At 47.5% G+C, this 18,724-nt stretch overlaps 1 protein-coding gene across 5 annotated transcripts in view; it reads left to right on the forward strand.

Moving 5' to 3' along the window:
* Window positions 1–18,219, forward strand: part of Tsc1 (TSC complex subunit 1) — a 43,692-nt gene extending 25,473 nt beyond the window's left edge. For 2 of the 5 annotated variants that reach the window (XM_041674306.1, XM_041674307.1), the window contains exons 10-23: window positions 453–568; window positions 856–967; window positions 1,256–1,374; window positions 2,715–2,784; window positions 3,159–3,302; window positions 3,539–4,097; window positions 5,469–5,512; window positions 6,280–6,446; window positions 7,344–7,526; window positions 8,511–8,621; window positions 9,431–9,553; window positions 12,595–12,782; window positions 12,858–13,016; window positions 13,552–18,219. In XM_041674306.1, coding sequence (XP_041530240.1) covers window positions 453–568; window positions 856–967; window positions 1,256–1,374; window positions 2,715–2,784; window positions 3,159–3,302; window positions 3,539–4,097; window positions 5,469–5,512; window positions 6,280–6,446; window positions 7,344–7,526; window positions 8,511–8,621; window positions 9,431–9,553; window positions 12,595–12,782; window positions 12,858–13,016; window positions 13,552–14,062 — 2,606 coding nt within the window. In that variant the 3' untranslated portion in view covers window positions 14,063–18,219. The remainder of the gene's footprint in view (window positions 1–452; window positions 569–855; window positions 968–1,255; window positions 1,375–2,714; window positions 2,785–3,158; window positions 3,303–3,538; window positions 4,098–5,468; window positions 5,513–6,279; window positions 6,447–7,343; window positions 7,527–8,510; window positions 8,622–9,430; window positions 9,554–12,594; window positions 12,783–12,857; window positions 13,017–13,551) is intronic. The other 3 variants (XM_041674308.1, XM_041674309.1, XM_041674310.1) reach the window with 3 other exon arrangements.
* The last annotated feature ends 505 nt before the right edge of the window (window positions 18,220–18,724 follow it).

The raw sequence follows: 18,724 nt of genomic DNA on the forward strand, positions 1-18,724 counted from the left end.
CCCAACACTTAGAAGGCAGAGGCAATGGATCTCTGAGTTCAAGGCCAGCCTGGTAATGTAGCCAGTTCTAGGGTAGTCAGGGCTACACAGTGAAACCCTTTCTCAATACAAACAAACAACCCACAAGAATCTTTTGATGTTAGTTTATTCCCAAGTATGCCCAAGCCTCTAGTGATTTTGTTTGTTTGTTTTTTAAGACAGGGTTTCTGGCTGTAATCCTGACTATCTTGGAACTTACTCTATAGATCAGGCTGGCCTCAAACTCACAGAGATCCTCCTGCGTCTATCTCCTAAATGCTGGGATTAAAAGTGTGTGCCACCAACTGCCCGGCTGCCCCTAGTGATTTTAAATAGAGAATTGAGTGTTATCAGATGATCTAGAAGATTGAGGCTGTTTATCAGAATGACTCGGCACCCTATACTCACCCCTGCCTCCTTCCCTTTCATTTCAGGGGGCGCTACTTCCACCCCTTCCTCCACTTCTCGACTGATGTTGTTCAGTCCAGCTGGGCAGCTACCTCAGAGTCTGAGTTCCCCATCAACACGGCTGTTACCTGAGCCGCTGCAAGTATGGTGCCACTCAGTGTGCCTTCCCCTGCTCTCCTCCTAGTGAAGCTGGGCCATTGGTCAGGATTTAGTATGTTGTGGGGCAGTTGCACACTGTGAGTTTCAGGAGGGCCCTTTAAGGGCCCATAATAGGAGCAGTGAAAGCCATTGTTACCACGTGGGCACCTTGGAGTCCAGACACTTGAAATGCAACATGCAGTTTGTAGTTGTAAACTAAACGTGGCCTAGAAATCTTGTGTAGGACACAGTGCTCCCTTGATTATGCTGATGTTCCTTATTGATTTCTAGGCTACTCTCTGGAGCCCATCTATGGTTTGTGGTATGACCACTCCTCCTACGTCTCCTGGAAATGTCCCACCTGACTTGTCACACCCCTACAGTAAAGCCTTTGGGACCACGGGTAAGTGGGTCTTAATTGGACTTGATTGATTGGTTTGGGCCTGTGTTTTGTGACAGAGGATCTCATAGTGACTTTGGGTGCCATTTGGCAGTAATAAACTTGTTTTTTGAAACTTAATATAAGTTTCTGGACTTTTCAGAATGAGTAAAGAGATAGACACTGAGGCTGATCTGGATTCCAAGAAGTTAACTGGACAGCTATATTCGTAGTGGTAGCAGTGTTGAGAAAATGATAGCTTGTCTGATGTTTGGCTCAGCCTTTCTATGTTTCGTCCTTGTCTCTGAGCAGGTGGAAAAGGAACTCCTTTGGGAACCCCGGCAACCTCTCCTCCTCCAGCCCCGCCCTGTCCCCCAGATGACTGTGTACATGGGCCAACCTCCCAGGCCACAGCCGCACCCCCCAGGAAGGTGAGTGGCAGGCCAGAGATACCAGTGCATATCTTGTCTTGTAAATCCTAATTATGCCAAGTACCATCCTTACTTGGAATGGATGGGTTGGAACTAAATCATAATAACTGAAAATAGGTGTCATCGCTTCTCAAGGTATGACCTGCCAACCCTAGGACCCTGAAAGCCTTTCGTACTCAGTGGGTTAGACCAACTTTCAAATCAACATTGACTGCTGTATGCCCTCCCTGTGTTGTCATTGGCAGTACAAACAGTAATAAGATACTGACCCCTTAGCACAGACCAACTTAGAGACCAGACTCTTAAGGTATTGCATTCCCACCCCCACCCCCATACTCTTTCAGCTTAGAAATAGGAAAAGGGAGGGAAAAGCATGTTCTACACTAAGAAGCAGAAATGATGAGTTTTCATTAAATCTGGGCCTTGAAATTATGTATATACCCTTAGGAAATACAGCTGGGTATTGTGGCACACATTTGATTCACGCTCCAGAGGCTGAGGCATGAGGATTGTGAATTCAAGGCCAGTATAGATGCAGTGAGACCCTGTCTCAAAAGAGCAAGTAAAATAAGAAATGTACTCAGAGCGTGTTTTATTGCATGCTGCAAGATGAGGAGAGTCCTACCTCGTAGCTGTTTGAGTTGGAGCTGAACTAGCTGCTTTTTTTTCTATGGAGCACAATTTATCTGAAAGAGAAGTGACTGACAGATGATTTATTCAGGCCTGAATATTTAGCAGGAAATTTCTTTTTAATTGATTTTTTTTTCAGATTCAGTATAAGCTAATGGATTTCATTATGACATTTTCATACTTATACTTTGCTCATATTTTCTTCTTCTCCTACCTGTGACAGTTTCTTAAATGATGAACCAAGTCTGTCACTTCAAGGTAAACAGCTGACAATAATTTATAGCCAATAATAAAATCCAATTATTTGCAAGTGAAAATAGGCCATTAAAAAGCTCATAAGCCTAGGGCCTGGCATGGTGATGCAAGCCTTTAGCTGCAGCACTTGGGAGGCAGAAGCAGTTGGATCTCTGTGAGTTTGAGGCCAGCCTGGTCTATGTAGCAGGCTCTAGGTCTTCCATTGCTACATAGATCCTATCTCCAATAAACAACCTGGCCAGGCATAGTGGCACACACTTTTAATCCCAGCGCTCAGGAGGCAGAGGCAGGTCAGTCTCTGAGTTTGATGTCAGCCTGATTTACATAGTGAGTTCCAGGATAGCCAGGGCTACACAGAGAAACACTGTCTTCAAAAACAGTGAACTGACCTTTAAACCCGTTACTGTGTGCCACAGAACATGCCCAGCATTTTCACTGTTTGCTTCCATTTTCAGGAAGAAAGAGCAGATTCCTCAAGGCCTCACCTGCAGAGACAGCAGTATCCTCTAAATGACCGAGGACTAGGTAAACTCCCTGGGTAATGATGGACCTGGCTTGTCTCTTTGCATTGAACTTCATAGTTTCAAAGCTAAGCTAGGTGGGAGAAGGGTGTTCTGGAGGAATAGTGCTGATGGCGACATAGAGGCACACAACAATACCAGTATTAGAAAGCTGTTAAGCTATTACCGGAAATGTGTCTGCTTTGAGCAGATCAAGCTAGGTGATTTTATCTATCATGAGAGACATTATGGCCTGAGAAGTGTATTTTTTGTGGGGTTGGGTTTGGAACTTTTGTAAATGCTGTATAAGTTCTCTTTCATAATGGCCCCAGCTTTGTTGCTTCATCTGGAAAAACCATTGTAAATGTGTGTGCAGTGTTTCAGCTTTGTGTTTTGCAGGGGTTAGCCAGTGTGACCGGCATTGTCTCTATCTTTCTGCAGAGGATTTGCCTTCAAGCAAATCCGTTACTCTGGGGAATCTACCAGATTTCCTAGGTGACCTGGCTTCTGAGGAAGACAGTATTGAGAAAGATAAGGAAGAAGGTAATATGTGTGGGTTGCTACAAGGTGGTGAAAGTATCTTGTTTCTGTCTCAGAACTAGGCTCTAGAGTCATAACTCACGAGCTTGATAGACTTTCTGTGTTGAGGTGAAAAGTAGTGTTCCTGCATGTACAGGGAAAGTATCGTCTGCTTTAATTCCCCTGTAGTACACAAACCCAAGCCCATTTGCCTGGTTGAGTGTTTACAGGGTGTCCTTGTTTCCCTACCCTCATTTCAGCTGCGATATCTAAAGAACTTTCTGAGATCACCACTGCAGAGGCGGATCCTGTAGTTCCTCGAGGGGGCTTTGACTCTCCCTTCTACCAAGACAGTCTCTCTGGTTCTCAGCGGAAGACTCATTGGACAGCCTCTGGGACTCAGGGCTCCAGCGTCAACCCTGAGACTTTGCACTCCTCTCTGGACAAACATGGGCCTGACACACCAAAGCAAGCCTTTACTCCTATAGACCCACCCTCTGGCAGTGCTGATGCCAGTCCCGCTGGGGACAGAGATCGCCAGACTTCTCTGGAAACCAGTATCCTCACTCCCAGTCCTTGCAAAATTCCACCTCAGAGAGGAGTGAGCTTTGGAAGTGGTCAGCCTCCCCCATATGATCATCTCTTTGAGGTGGCCTTGCCAAAGACTGCCTGTCACTTTGTCAGCAAGAAGACTGAGGAGCTGCTGAAGAAAGTGAAAGGAAACCCTGAGGAAGACTGTGCGCCCTCTACCTCCCCAATGGAAGTACTGGACAGACTGATAGAGCAGGGAGCAGATGCGCACAGCAAGGAGCTGAGCAAGTAAGCCTGGGCCCTGTTGTTGTTTCTAGACAGCACAGGGCCACGAAGGCAGGGCAGGGCGATCCCTTTCCACTTGTACCCGAGGCAGCTGGTTCTCTTGTGTTGTCTTAGATATCCTTTTATTTTGTTGCTTTCCCAGGTCTAGAACATGGGTACTTGTGCCTGGATGATCTATGAGAGAGACAATGGCCGCTTGTAAATAAGTCAGTACAGGTCATTCTTTGCCTCTGTTCTGTGAGGATGCTCCAGTGGGTGTTTGCACATCTGTTCTCCGAAAAGCAGGCATTAAAAATGAGGTTATAATAGCTCAGAGAAAGTAACACTGATTTCAGTATATCCTCCAGTTTAGGTTTCTGTTTTCTCTTATGCTGTGCTGAAAGATGACATTATCAGTGTTCTCTACAGGTCCACAGAGCACATGGACTGCTTAAGAGCTGAGGCAGCTTTCAGTCTTTTTTTCCTTACCCTCTCAGGGAATTCCAAGGAAAGAGAAAGAATTACCTGGCTAAGTTGGGGCTGATCCTTTTGCTGCTGGTTCTTGGGAAATGTTAGCTTAATCTTTTGTTTGTTTGTTTTGAGACAGAATCTCACTGTGTAGCCCAGGCTAGTCTGGAATTCATGATCTTCTTACTATGGTCTCCCAAGAGCTGAGACTACAAGGTACCACCACACCTGGCTATTTTTCACCTTTTTGTTTATATAATACTCTAAGGTGGAATTTGATAAGAATTGTAATATTTAAAACTCCACTTATAAAATGAAACTTGGTGTATTGGAATCAAGTAGATGACTTGCATTTATCTTAACAGGGTGACAGTAGCTTGTCCAAGGAGAGTAACTCTGTGTGTGGAGGGAGTAGGGCTCAATGTTTTCTGGAAAAGGGTGGTTGGACAACAGATCCTATGGCACAGCCACTAAGCCAAGGAGTTCAGTGCTAGGGTTGAGACTTAGTTATATGCAGTGGGCTGCCTGCCCCTTCCCAGCCACCAAGACTTCGTTCCAGTTTAGCCATAGACTTGGGAGTATGGAAGTTCTCTGAAGTAACTGTAGATTCTGACCTTGCTACAGCTAAAAGTCCATATTTTTTTGGCCGAGGATGTACCCCAGTTGGTAGAGTGCTTGCCTAGCATTCATAAAGCCCTTCATTTGATCACCAGCACCATATAATAAAATGGCCCATACCTGCAGTTCCTGCACTTGGGAGATGGAAGCAGGAGGTTCAGAAGTTCAACATCATCCTTGGCTATACAGCAAGTTCAAAGCCAGCCTGGGTTGCATGAGACTTTCTCAGAACACCATCACCAACAACAGAAAGTCCAGATTTGTGTTTTCTAGGTCAGACCAGTAACTTATTATAAAATCTTTTCCTAGGTTGTCCTTACCCAGCAAATCTGTTGACTGGACCCACTTTGGAGGTAAAGTTGTTGCTTCAGCACACATCCAGCCCTACTCATCCCTTTTCTGTACTTGAAGGGTGCCCTCATGAAGGGGCTTCCTTTGGCTCCTGTTCTAGTTGGCAAGAGGATCTCAAGTATTGCAAACTCAATGTTTCATATTTTTAAGGAGTGGCAAGTACTATGAACTTGGGAGTTCAATGAAAAAGTAAGCACCAGGTTTCGCTAGTAAAGATCTGCATGGTGGGAATGTGCTGGGAAGTCTCCCTGGGAAGCATAGAAGTGAGAGAGCAGTGGCAGAGGGAAAGGAGGTCAGAAATACCTCCATGATCAGGTTTCCTGCCTCAGGAGCCCTCCTTGGTACCACCTTTAGATTCTTTAAAGGGAAGGCAAGTAGAAGATTCTTCCTTCTCTTAAGAATGGTGGTGCTGGGAACTCACACACTGATTGGTTAGGTCAGAATTGTGTGCACACATGTGTGGACACAATCTCTCACTGGCCTAGAGCTTGCTACTGTACCAAGGCAGGCTGGTTAGTGAGCCCCAAGGGTCTGCCTGTCTTTGCTTTCCCAGTGCTGGGATTACAGGCACAAACTTCCATGCCTAACTCTTTCTTCATGGGTTTTGGATATCAAACCAGTCCTCCATGCTTGCACGGCAAGCATTTCATGGATGGGCTGTCTTCTAAGACCCCAAGGATTATGTTTCTTAAGTAAGGCGCATGGGAGGCCCTTAATGGAACTGTGTGTAAAAGGCCTTTCTGCCACCTTCCCTCTGCTTTAAAATCAGGCTCTCCTCCCTCAGATGAGATCCGCACCCTCCGAGATCAGTTGCTTTTACTGCACAACCAGCTGCTGTATGAGCGGTTCAAGCGGCAGCAGCACGCCCTCAGGAACAGAAGGCTCCTGCGCAAGGTGATCAGGGCAGCCGCTCTGGAGGAGCACAACGCGGCCATGGTGAGCAGGCAGGGGTATCCATTCACGTGATGGCTTATAGAGAGCAGCTGCCAAATAGGAGAGTAGCCTTTGTCAGTCCCAGCTCCGCTGTAATGGCTCGGGGGCAAGCCACTTAGCCTGTGAGGTACAGGTATACCCAGCTGGACCTCAGAACTCCTTAAGTTCTCAGGAACCATGAGAACCATGAATGTGAAGGGCCCATGTAGTTTTATTTTTCCTGCTGGTAAGCTATTTCATGGTACGGAACTGAAGGGGTTTGATGTCATGGGAATACAGCCAACCAGATCTGGACTTTGAATGGTGGATTTTACCTTTTGGGTTTTTTTGTTTGTTTTGGGTTTGGTGGAGGGTTGTTTATCTGTTTGAGATAGGGTCCCTCCATATGTCCCTGGAACTGGAACTCACTGTGTAGAGCAGGCTAGCCTCAGACTCACAGAGATCCACCTGCCTCTGCCTCCTGAGTGCTGGGATTAAAAGCGTGCACCACCTCACCTGGTTTATCTTAAGCCTTTTGATGCCTCTTTACCCATTCTGTAGACAACAAATGATAGTGACAGTCTGCGTTGTACCCTGTGGTGTTAAATTGTACCAATGAGCATTTGCCTTGTGCCTGGTACACTGGGTGATGGTGAGGACTAAAGCACTATATATCCAGGGTCTTCCTCAGTTGGCAGCTAGGACTTCAGCAATTATAAGAAGCATGGTGTTTCTTAAGGAAAGTTCCGTGTGCTCACGTGGAGTTTGGAAAACAATGACAGTAGAAAGGTACCAGGCTGGTAAATATATGATGAAAATTCCAGGGCAGTGTATGTGGTCAGTGTTGGTGCTGTGTTAAGCTTGAGTGTCACTGCCTGTGTTGGGTGGCCCCTAAAATGATGCTGTCCCTTCCTTTGCTAGAAAGATCAGTTGAAGTTACAAGAGGAAGACATCAAGATGTGGAAGGTGAGTCTTCAGAAAGAACAAACTCGATACAGTCAGCTTCAGGAACAGCATGACACCATGGTGACCCAACTGCACAGCCAGATCAGACAGCTGCAGCATGACCGGGAAGAATTCTACAACCAGAGCCAGGAGTTACAGGTATCAGCTGCTGTACAGACGGATGACAGTAGACGACGTGGCATCAGCTGTGTCCTGTCACCTTACCTTACTCATCTTGCCTGAGACAAATACTTTGCTTTCTGAAATGATGAGCTTATTTCATGTTGCATAGTTCTTACTGAGGACAGAAGTTCTTGGCTTTCTGGTTCATAGTTTCCTTAGTTCTCTGGAGCCAAAAGAAACAATTTAATGTTCCTCTAAGCCAATGTTTTGCAACCTGTGGGTTGTGACCATTGGAAAACTCTTTATTTCCAATGGTCTTAGGAACTGAGACACCACTCAGTAGCAAAATTATGAAGTAACAATGAAAATAAATTTATGGCTGGGGCTTCCTAAGACCATCAGAAATGTTTTCTTATGGTCATGACCCACAGGTTGAGAACTGTTGCTCTAAGCAGACGAACACTCAGTGAGACTGATTCCTCCTGACATAGTTGCTGGGTGGAAACAGCACACCTACATTTAAAATATTTTAAACTTCACTTTAAAATAGGTATGATTGCCAAGGTCATGTGACCCTGTTGGCCCCACACAGTGTTCTGGCCAGGAATCAGTAGACAGTGACACTCTCATTTCCATTCTGTTTCCTCATTTGCTTTTTTTAATCACAAAAGCCACCAAAAGTCCAACTTTGCCAGGACACATCCACAGGCATGTGGCCTGTCTCTACCAACTCCAACTAATTGGTAGTTCCCATGATATGCCGCAGAGGTCACTGTGGTCCCCTTAAAAAGTGAAAAGTCTGGGCCACATTTCTTTGTGGCTGCCTGGCCTGGGACAGGCAGTTTGGGAACTGTAAGGATCAAGTCTTTGGGAATTTTCCCCCTTTCTTTTTTACCTTTATGGAATCTCTCCTTTAAAATGAAACTGATGGACAAGAGAGCAGTCAAGGAACAGAGCATGTCCAGCTCTGCCTGTGCCCATAGGTGCTCTTGTAACCTCACAACCAACTCTCTTTGATAGACAAAACTGGAGGACTGCAGGAACATGATTGCAGAGCTGCGGACGGAGCTGAAGAAGGCCAACTACAAGGTGTGCCACACTGAGCTACTGCTCAGCCAGGTTTCTCAGAAGGTAAGACAAGACCCCGCCTGCTGACTCTTGGTTCAGGCCAGGCAGATATACTATTTGTATGTAGGTATTGGTGCTCCAGCAGAGAAAAGTTCTACCTAGGAAACATTTGGCAACGTCTGAAGACATTGGTGCTCCTGACAGTGAATGGGTAGGGGGCCTGGGTACTGCCAAATGCAGCATTCCCTCCAGAGCAGACAGCCCTCACAATAAATGTGCCTAATGTGCTGGGGCCAGGCACATCCCACGGAGCCCTTTTTTAATACCTTGTTTATGAAATATAAACAGTTTGTTAAGGCTTTTGAGCTATGACTCCCCATAGGGATTCAATGACATCTCTGTGTCATGTATTCAAAAACGGGTGAGTTCTGGGGGCTGGAGAGATGGCTCAGCGGTTAAGAGCACTGCCTGCTCTTCCAAAGGTCCCGAGTTCAATTCCCAGCAACCACATGGTGGCTCACAACCATCTGTAATGAGGTCTGGTGCCCTCTTCTGGCCTGCAGGCATACACACAAACTGAATATTATATACATAATAAGTAAATAAATATTTAAAAAAAAAAAAAACGGGTGAGTTCACTGGGGCTGTATCTGCGCCAGTGTTCTTGGACTAGCTACAATGAAATATATCCATGTTGCTTCTGTACAGAGCACAACCCAAGTATATTTCTGCTGCCCTTAGGTGCTTTCTCCTCCACTAGCCCTGGACTCAGGTTTATTCTACCCTGCATTACCCTGTGCTCCTCGAGAGTCACTGTCTGTTGACTAGTTTTGCCGTGCTGAACTTGCACTTTCTCACTTCCATCTGGACAGCTCTCCAATAGTGAGTCGGTGCAGCAGCAGATGGAGTTCTTGAATAGGCAGCTTCTGGTACTCGGGGAGGTCAATGAGCTGTACTTGGAGCAGCTGCAAAGCAAGCATCCTGACACCACCAAGGTATGTAGCCAGGGCACTGAGAGGCAGAAAACTGTGCCGCCTGGCCCCATATTCTGCAGAGCAGCCAGGCCCAACCACCTAGCACTGGCCAATCATTGGAGGGCATGGAGCAGGCATGTACTCTAGTGGGACTGCTTTGCAGGGGGTACTTTTCCCACTACTGTGACAAACCTCCTGAAAAAGCAGCCGAAGCAAGGAAGGTTTACTGGCTCACAGTTTTAAGGATCTAGTCCATCTTGGCCAGGAAGGCATGGTGGCAGCAGTATGAGGCATCCGGTCACATTGTATCCAAAGTCAAGAAGCAGAGAGAGATTCATGCTCATCTTACATTCTCCCTTTTATTCATTCTGGGACCCCAGCCTATGGGATGGTGCTGCCCATATTTAGGATTGGTCCTACCACTTCAGTTAGCCTAGTCTACATTAGTCTCTTCCAGAGAGACCCAGAGGTTTGTTTCCATAGTGATTCGTATCCCATAGGTCACCAAGTTTGGCCGTCACACAGTGCAAGTATGAGCTGTAACTGCTGCAGAGCAGGAGGGAGGGGAAAGATGGGGGCACCCAGCTCTGTCTAGCCCACCTTTCAGGACCTAGGGTGTGTGGGTGCTGCTATGACCCAGCACTCATGCTGCTTTGTTTCCTTTTCCCTGTGACTCTGGTCCTACCGATGTTTGCTTCAGTGCTGGTGTTGGCATCAAGGCCTGTTAATGTTTACCGGTGTGCTAAGACAGACGTCCACGTCACTGTACAGTCAGCCTTGGGCGGTATTAGTAAATGAACTGGGTTGGAATTACAAGAATGTACTCTGATGCTCTTGATGCTCTTCCATCAAGTGCCTTTAGCACCGTTGGGTCAAGGCTCTATGAAATGTTATTTGTGGTCTCCAAGTGGACAATGTTGTCTCAGAACTGAAGAGACATCATTTGTAGTAGAGTTGCTTCTTACTTCTCAGCTCTTTTCAGCCTCCGGTTCAGATTCTGGAGAATGTCAAAAGTGAAACTGTCTAGACTCCAACAATGAATTACTCTGAAAGCAGAATAGTTTCTAGAGAATATGGGGAACAGACCCAAGGACCCCCACCCACCCACCCAAAGAGCTTGCTGAGGTGCATTGTTTTTTGAGATAGGGTCTGCCTATGTAGCCTTGGCTGCCCTGAAACACTCTACATAGACTAAGCTAGCCTTAAACTCAAAGAGATCCACTTATCTCTGCCTCTCATGTGCTAGGATTAAAGGTGTTGCCACCATGTCTGGCTGCTGCTGAAACAACTTTTTGATGCCTCCAGAGAGATGATGCCTAGCTGGACCGACTTCTGTTACTCGGACTCCTGAGACCATTAGCAGCCTTGTTCCCTCTTGGGCGCTGTTTCACAGTTATGAATTGGGAAGCCCACTTGTTAGGTGGGCTGCCTTCTGTTGTATATCACAAAACGAACAATCTCACTTAACAATACAGAATTTTATTGCTGTACTTGATGAAAGTCCTGAGACAGATGAATTCCAAGTTTTTCAAGGTGGCAGTTTGGGACCAGCATGAAGAGGAGCCAGGCTCTTTGTGCTCTTCTCCCCGCCATCTTAGCTTGTTAGTCTTGCCCACTGGTGTGTCAAGTGCCCCAAGTTCAACCCTCACAGGCCAACCACATGGTATTCCCAGGAAGAGGCAAGTACCCCCTCCTATAGGTGGGTGTCTCTCAGAACAACCCTTCTCAAAATCCTCTGCACGCTTTTAGTCCTGTGTCCCTTTCTGGTAGGTTTGCGTGGTGCTTGTTACTACCCTGTGAGGGCCTTGAGCAGGCCAAGATCTGCCCCTAGGTGTGGATCTGGGTCCCTGTTCTTCAGGCCCATGGAAGAGGTGCAGGCATCTGACAGGCTGTGAGGTTGCTGAGATGCCCAGGACTTGCCGTTTTAGTTCCTTGTGTGAGTATCCATAGATAAGTACAGGTGCTACTGTTGCTGTCCAGGGTGGGTTCTAAGGCCCTACAAATCTCCAGATTGTTAGTTCCTCAGAAGATGTGGTGTTGGCCCAGAATACTCTCATGTCCTGTAACCATCTCTAGATCACGTGCACAAGCCTAATGTCAGGTAAATACTATATAAGCAGCTGTTACACTATATTCAAGAATAATGACAAGACCCCAGCGTGGCACACTCAGTGCACACAGTGAACATGTTGAATTTTTGCTGTGGAAGGTGACTGTGCTGCTGCTGTTACAGAAGTCATTACCTGGGGCTGTTCAGCACAGCTGGAGTGGCCATTTTTCAGCCATTTCTACCTTCTGCTTTCTGGAAATGTCTGATTCACTGGTCAGCATTGAGGCTTGGTGCCTTCCAGAAAGGTTACCTCCTTGCAACTTAACAGTTTAGGATATTTTTTGAAAAACTTGTATGGTGTCAGGTGTGTGTGTTTGTGTGTGTGTGTTAAACAATTGCTAGGAAAGCCTTCTTTCCACCTTTGGGAGCACATCAGTCTACACTTACCGTGGATTTCCCGATGCAGGCAGGCCACCTGTATGGCTTGGCTGACAAGCTTTGGCAGGTATCCAGCCTGAAAATGCTTTTTCTCCTGAGCAGACATTCTTTTTGTGTCCCCATCTCAGCTGCTAGTCGAAGAGGGAGGAAGGGTAAAAAGAGGGCAAATGGCCAGTGCCATTCACCTGACGTTACAGCTGTGCAAAGTGGCTTATTCAATGCATTTTGTGACAAGCATGATCCTGTGGGCGATGGTCCACTTTTGTGTCTTTTTACTGGTACTGTATGCACCCTGCAAACAGAGCAAATACGTGCTTCCTCTTACAGAGTCCTAACATTAGCTCTCAGGGTACTTGCGGTTCCTGACTTTTGTAAACATGCTGTGGTGACTGTTGTACAACATGGCTTCCATGTTTCAGATGGTTTCCTCAGTGGTAGACATCAGAAATGCCCAGGAAGCCACCCTCACTCAGTTGGGTGAGGACACTAAGTGCCTCTCAGTGTTGGGGACACTTCTTATTGAGTTACATTGCACAGTTGTCTATAAGTACTGACTCTACACCTTTTTTTATAGGAAGTAGAAATGATGAAAACTGCATATCGGAAAGAACTAGAAAAGAACAAAAACCATCTTCTCCAGCAGAACCAGAGGCTGGAGGCCTCACAGAAGCGAGTGGTGGAACTGGAATCTCTTCTGGCCAAGAAAGACCACCTTCTCCTAGAACAGAAGAAATACCTTGAGGATGTCAAGAGCCAGGCGAGGTGACTCACAGGAAAGGTGAGGGTAGGGTAGGGGTGAGTCCCCTGCCATGTTCTGAAGTAGGCCCTGTCTTTCAGTGGACAGCTGCAGGCTGCAGAGAGCAGGTATGAGGCTCAGAAGAAGATCACCCGGGTGTTGGAACTGGAGATTCTAGACTTGTACGGCAGGTTGGAGAAAGATGGCCGCCTAAGGAAACAAGAGGACAAAGCAGAAACAGCAGAAGCAGCAGAAGAGAGGTGAGAACGGCTGCATCAGGGCTCTGGAAGGCTCTGCGCGAGGGACCACAGCCAGCCAGGCAGCCTGGCAGGCCTTTGGGGAGGCAGTGACAAGCAGCTGAGCTGCTGTCCTCTGCTCAGTCCTTTGTAGAGAGTCATCTGGTTGTCTCCCGGCCACACTCAATTATCCACCCTTCCATTGCAGACGTCATCCAGTATAACCCCAGTTGTTGTTACTCCAAGTAACAACTCCTCTTGTGTCTACTATTACAAACAGAGTGGGGGGAGTTGAAGGGATGGCTCAGTGGTTAAGAGCACTGGCTGCTTTTGCAAAAGAACCTTAGTTTGGTTCCCAGCACCTAAGTGAACCATTTGTAATTCCACTTCCAGGGAATTTGACACTGTCTTCTGGCCTCCTCAGGAATCAGTCACACACTCAAATATATAAAAATTTTAATTAGAGAATGGGCAAGCCAGGTCCAGGGAGCAACTGTAATTTTCCATTTCCCCAAGAGTGCTACAGTTACCAACTGCATTCCTTCTGGGTCTCTTACAGGCTTGACTGTTGTAGTGATGGCTGCTCAGATTCCTTGATAGGGCATAATGAAGAGGCTTCTGGCCACAACGGTGAGACCAGGACCTCCAGGCCTAGTGGTACCCGGGTCAGCTGTGGAGGCAGAAGCACTGGAGGCAGCAGCAGCAGCAGCAATGAGCTTTCCACTCCAGAGAAACCCCCGAGCCAGAGGTTCAGCAGCCGCTGGGAAACCACTGTGAGTGAGCCCTCCAGCAGCATCCCCACTGTTGGCTCACTTCCCAGTTCCAAAAGCTTCCTGGGCATGAAGGCCCGGGAACTGTTCCGTAATAAGAGTGAGAGCCAGTGTGATGAGGACGGTGTGACCAGCAGTAGCCTTTCTGAGACACTAAAGACGGAACTGGGCAAAGACTCAGGCGTGGAAAACAAGACTCCCTTTAATCTAGAAGCCTCACACCCATCTTCCCCAAACTCGGACAGTGTGGGGCAGCTCCACATCATGGACTACAATGAGACTCATCACGAGCACAGCTGAGGGGGTCTGTCAGTGTTAATTTGCGTCTTTGTCAGCACAGATCAGGAGGTGTGAATGCACGTTCTAGGCTTTTCTGTTTCCAGGGTCTGAGCGGCTGCTTGTGCAGTGGGAATGGGACAGAGGTCCTTTTGACAGCTGGCGGAATGTGGGATGATGGTTTTTGGGTCTGGCATTGAGATGCTTTCCTTCACCCCACCCCAGCCTCTTTCATTTACCTAGCAGTATGTACTAATTGAGGGCCTGTGTGTGTCCCTTGTAGCTTTATTTTCTTCCTTCCTCCCACCAAATGGTTGTGTCCTTTGAACCTGTGCAATATGAGGCCAAATTTCATCTTTGGGTCCAACACACCACTCTGCTTTCCTGAGGTGCAGATAGTTAGGTGGCTCTTGGGTAGACCAGGCAGTTAGTGGCACTGCAGGTAAATCCAGTTTTGTCCCTTCCAGGAGGATGTAGCCTACAAAGTAAATTGTCTTTACAGGAGCGTTTCCGCTGCTCCTTTAGATGCTGAAGTTTGACATCTAAAGCCACAGATGTAGAGAAACTGACTCATTCACCTCTGCCTTCTTTCAGAAGCTCGGATATGCTTCTAGAAGGCTCTGCGAGAATACCAGTTGTTCTGATAGTGTAGTTGGCGCTGTGGAGGCCACACTGCCTTACTCTCTGGAAAGCTCTTACCCCTCTCCCCCACTACCTCTTATTTATTTGGTATTTGCTTGAATGTTGGCACCATGCTGCCTGTGGGTGGTTGTGTAGGTGGTCGTTCTGCAGTCCGCAGATAGTGGGGAGTGGTCACTAGGAGAGGCACCCAGGATACTCGTGCACATGTGGAAGTGTGCCTTTGGCTGGTCCCATCCAGCTGAGCCATGGTTTCACCCTTCAGTCTGTTTGCCTCTCCTCGTCCACGTCTCTGATTACCAGCTGCTTTGTGATTCTGCAGCAGACAGGCTCAGAAGAGTCAGAATTTCCTTAGAGTTTATGTGACAATTGTTCTCCGGCTGGGAATGCCTCACTATAGTAGGTTCTAGCAGCTTTTTTACACCAATTCTGACTTTGCAGGAGAAAGTCCCCCTGGAGCTTCATGTCAGACACCTCTGTTGGGAACAGCAGAGCAACTCAGAGTCTGGGAGGGTTGATGGAGGTTGGTAGCCTGTACCACTGCCTTCCCTCATGCTCATGAGAGGTGACACGTATTCCAACAGAACAAGGTGGTGGCAGAGAGCCCAAGCTTGACCAATGCTCCTGAAATAAATGCTGGAAGTGTAAGAGTTGTTGCCTGATATTCTGGACCAGGCAAGGAGACACTTGGGAAGGAGCCAAGAGCTTGGTTTTCTTGTTTCTATTCTATCTAGTGTATAAAGAACAGAAGGGTTTAGCTACAACAAAGGTAAAAGAAAACTAATGGTATGAAATTTTATTGCATATGGAAGTTTCCAGTCTGAGGATGAACGTCTTTTTTAAAGTGTCGCAGTAATTATCCTAGATTCCCTGAGTAAGGTGAGACTCGTCACCATGGCAGTACTGGCTGGAGACCTGTTAGGGCCGTATCTTTGCCATAGCTAGCCCACAGAAAGACAACGCCACTGACTATTCTCAGACCAGCAGAGGGCAGCAATTGCCCCTTGACGATAATGCCATGCTTTTCATTTAGGTCTGCCCAGAGGAAGGCTGAAAACCTAGTGTTCTCTCACCTGATCCATTGTAGAAAAGGGCAGATGAACAGACTGGGAAAAAGATCTCACAGTTAATGGGGAAACACTGCTCCTAAGAACCCTCCTTCCCCCGCCACCACATACACACAAGATCTGTGCCAGAGAACCAAGCCTTTTTCCAGTAGAAAGAAAACTTACAGACTGCACAAGTGCTGAAGTTGAGGGAGAGGAGACAGCAACATGGTACAGGCTGGAGCTCTGTACCCAGTGACGGAACCTGAGCATCGTGTGTGGCTTGAGTTCTAGAAGGCTGTTGAGGCATTTTTTTTTTCCAACTAAGGTTGGGAGACTGACCTGAAATCATCTTGAAGGCGCCCAGCCTAAACATTTACTCTTTCCAAAGGATTTGAGAATCTGTGGGTGGAAGCTTCTGTTTAGAGGACAGTGACAGAGCATCCAGGGATCAGTGGGTCACCTGATGCTGCTGCAGTCAGGAGGGAAACTTCTGAAAGGCAACTGTGGTGTAGGCCAAGGTATGGAGCAGTAGGTGTCATGGGCAGCCTGGTATGTGTGAATGCTGAGCTTGAATGACTCCATCCTTAAATCACTTGGAGTCTGTGCTGTAGTTGTCAATGGGACCCAGGGAGACTGGAGACTATGTCTCCTGTAGTCTGGAATCTGTTAAAAGCAGCAGTACAATGCCACTGGAGTGCAGGAGCAGGTCAGTTCCTGGGAGAGGAACTAAGCACGCATCTGTCTAACATTCCTCCCTGACGTCCGTAAGAACTTGCTTTAGGAGCAAGAGCAACATGACCGTGAACATGAGGGGCAGTCTCTAAATGGCATCCCCGGAGCAGGCAGCACAGCTGCCAGGGGCGAATGCTGACCTTGATAGCTTTGCTGACCCTTTCAGGAGGAAAGTCTATTCAATCTTCTGGACTAAGCTGCAGAAGCTTCTAACTTTTTGTGGCATGGTTAGCAGGGAGTCACTCTTCTTAGAAGGCAAACTCAAAACCCAGGAAAAGTCCTGGAAGCCACAGGTGGTTAAAAAAAAAAAAAAAAAAAAAAAACTCCCCAAACTGCTCTGGCCAGTGACCAGTGCCTCCCTGGGTGGTGGTGGCACATCAAGTGACAAGACTCAGGGCCATTTGCAGCATCTGTGGGCTCTAGTGCTCTGAGGAGAATGAGAGAACGTTAGCAGTTGAGTGGTTGAAGATGAAGAGACCTGAGAGCAGAGCACAGAGCTCAGGCTGACAGGGTAGAAATCGAGCCATGTGTAGTGTGGTGTGAGACCAGCCAGTAGGGACCTACCACTTGAAGCCAGAAAGAACTAAAGAACAAACAGAAGTACTGTAGTAAGGTGCTCGTCCTCCCGAGCAGTAAAGGTGGAAGACACTGGGTGAGCTGGCAGAGGTGTAGGCATTGCACGGCTCTGCTGGCAGCACGTATGGAGTCTGCCTCGGCCAGAAGCCAGTGGTCCTGCACACTGTGACTCAAATGGCAGCCTGCATCTGCTGCACCTTCACCCCAAGGCTGTAAATCCACTGCTGTGTACACTGGAAAATACATCCAGTGTGAGGGTGTTTGTGTCCTTGTATACATCCAGAGATCTGTGGCATGTGCCTCCATCCTCCCTTTACCCCCACCTGCTCCCTACCCCCAGTTTGCTGCAGTCACTGATTGCCTTGGGTTTAGCCTATCTGTGTAGGTAAAAATGGGAACTGGCCCTTGAGCTGCTGCCCTGTCCCACGTTCCCATTCAGCGTCCCAGTCTGTGAGCTCCTGGTGTGCCCAGGGGAGCAGTGTTTCTGATCTCACCCGTGTGTTTAAATGCGCTGTAGAGAAGCATCTGCAGCTACATTGGAAACTGCACCCTGACCACTTTGGGTCTCAGAATGAAATTAATGGGGGCCAAGAAGTGCCCTGCCCTTCCCAGAGCCCCAGTATTGTCTGCCTCTGGATAAGCGGGCTGACTGAGCCACTGGAGCTGGTCTTTGACTAGACCGATCGCTCTCCCTGCCCCACCTCACAGTGTTGGAAGGGAGGTCATGATGGTGTGTGTTAGCTCTCTGTCAGGTCAGAGGCAGGCAGGCGACTTTGCACTAGGAAGATTCAGTGGTCACCCTTCATGAGACTGGACCACAAATTACATTATGGAGGAGCAGGTTTTGCTAAGACATAATTTAGTTTTATAATCATGGATTAACCATATATGGCTAACTTGGAGTTTAAGGGTGGGGGGAGTTCCCATCAGTGAAAAAATCAGATTTTTAAAAATTTTTTAGTTCAATGGAAGTCACCTCTTCTCAAAAGGTTTAAACTTTCCCACTATGACCTTAAAAGCATGTCAAACAATCCGCATCGGATGCCATAAATACTTGTTACAGGAGAACATGGTACAGTCTCAGTGATTGGAATCAAAGGCTTGCTGTCCTTAGAATGTTCTGAAATGTCAAGGCAGTTGCTTGTGTTTAACTGTGAACAAATAAAGATTTATTGTTTTGCACTCCGCAGTGTTGAGATGGAGTGATTTTATGCTGGCTTTGGGGGCTTGTGGGTGAAATGAGATGGCCAGACACACTGCAGTCTGTCTGGAGTGGTTTCCTGGTGGTGGTACAGAACGGTGGTGGACTTGCGCTGGGGAACAGATAACTCGGCCGCCTTAAACTCATGCCCCTGTAAAGAGCAGGATGTGAAGAGGACCACCTCCGACAGCATGGCCACCCAAGTCTGCATCTCAAGTCTTCCTGCTTACCCAGCCCTGACCAGCTGTGTTGGTGATAAGCCAAGGGACAGTGCAGCCATCATCACCACCTCCGCCCTGATGCCCCTCCTGCTCTTCAGGTAGTGGGCAGAGGTGAGAGATAACCTTTACATCATTTTGAGATTCTTCCTCCACCTTGTTCCTACAACTCAGCCTGGGCTTTAGTGGGGTAAGCAGAGTGTGAGCTGCATGCTGGAGCCTGGAATTACTGCACTGCTCTTAACCTCAGGAGGCTGATTGTCTGGAAAAC

The sequence above is a fragment of the Microtus oregoni genome, unplaced genomic scaffold (genome assembly GCF_018167655.1).
Source record: "Microtus oregoni isolate MIOR12 unplaced genomic scaffold, Mior012 000025F_ref0000491, whole genome shotgun sequence".
NCBI lineage: Eukaryota > Metazoa > Chordata > Mammalia > Rodentia > Cricetidae > Microtus > Microtus oregoni.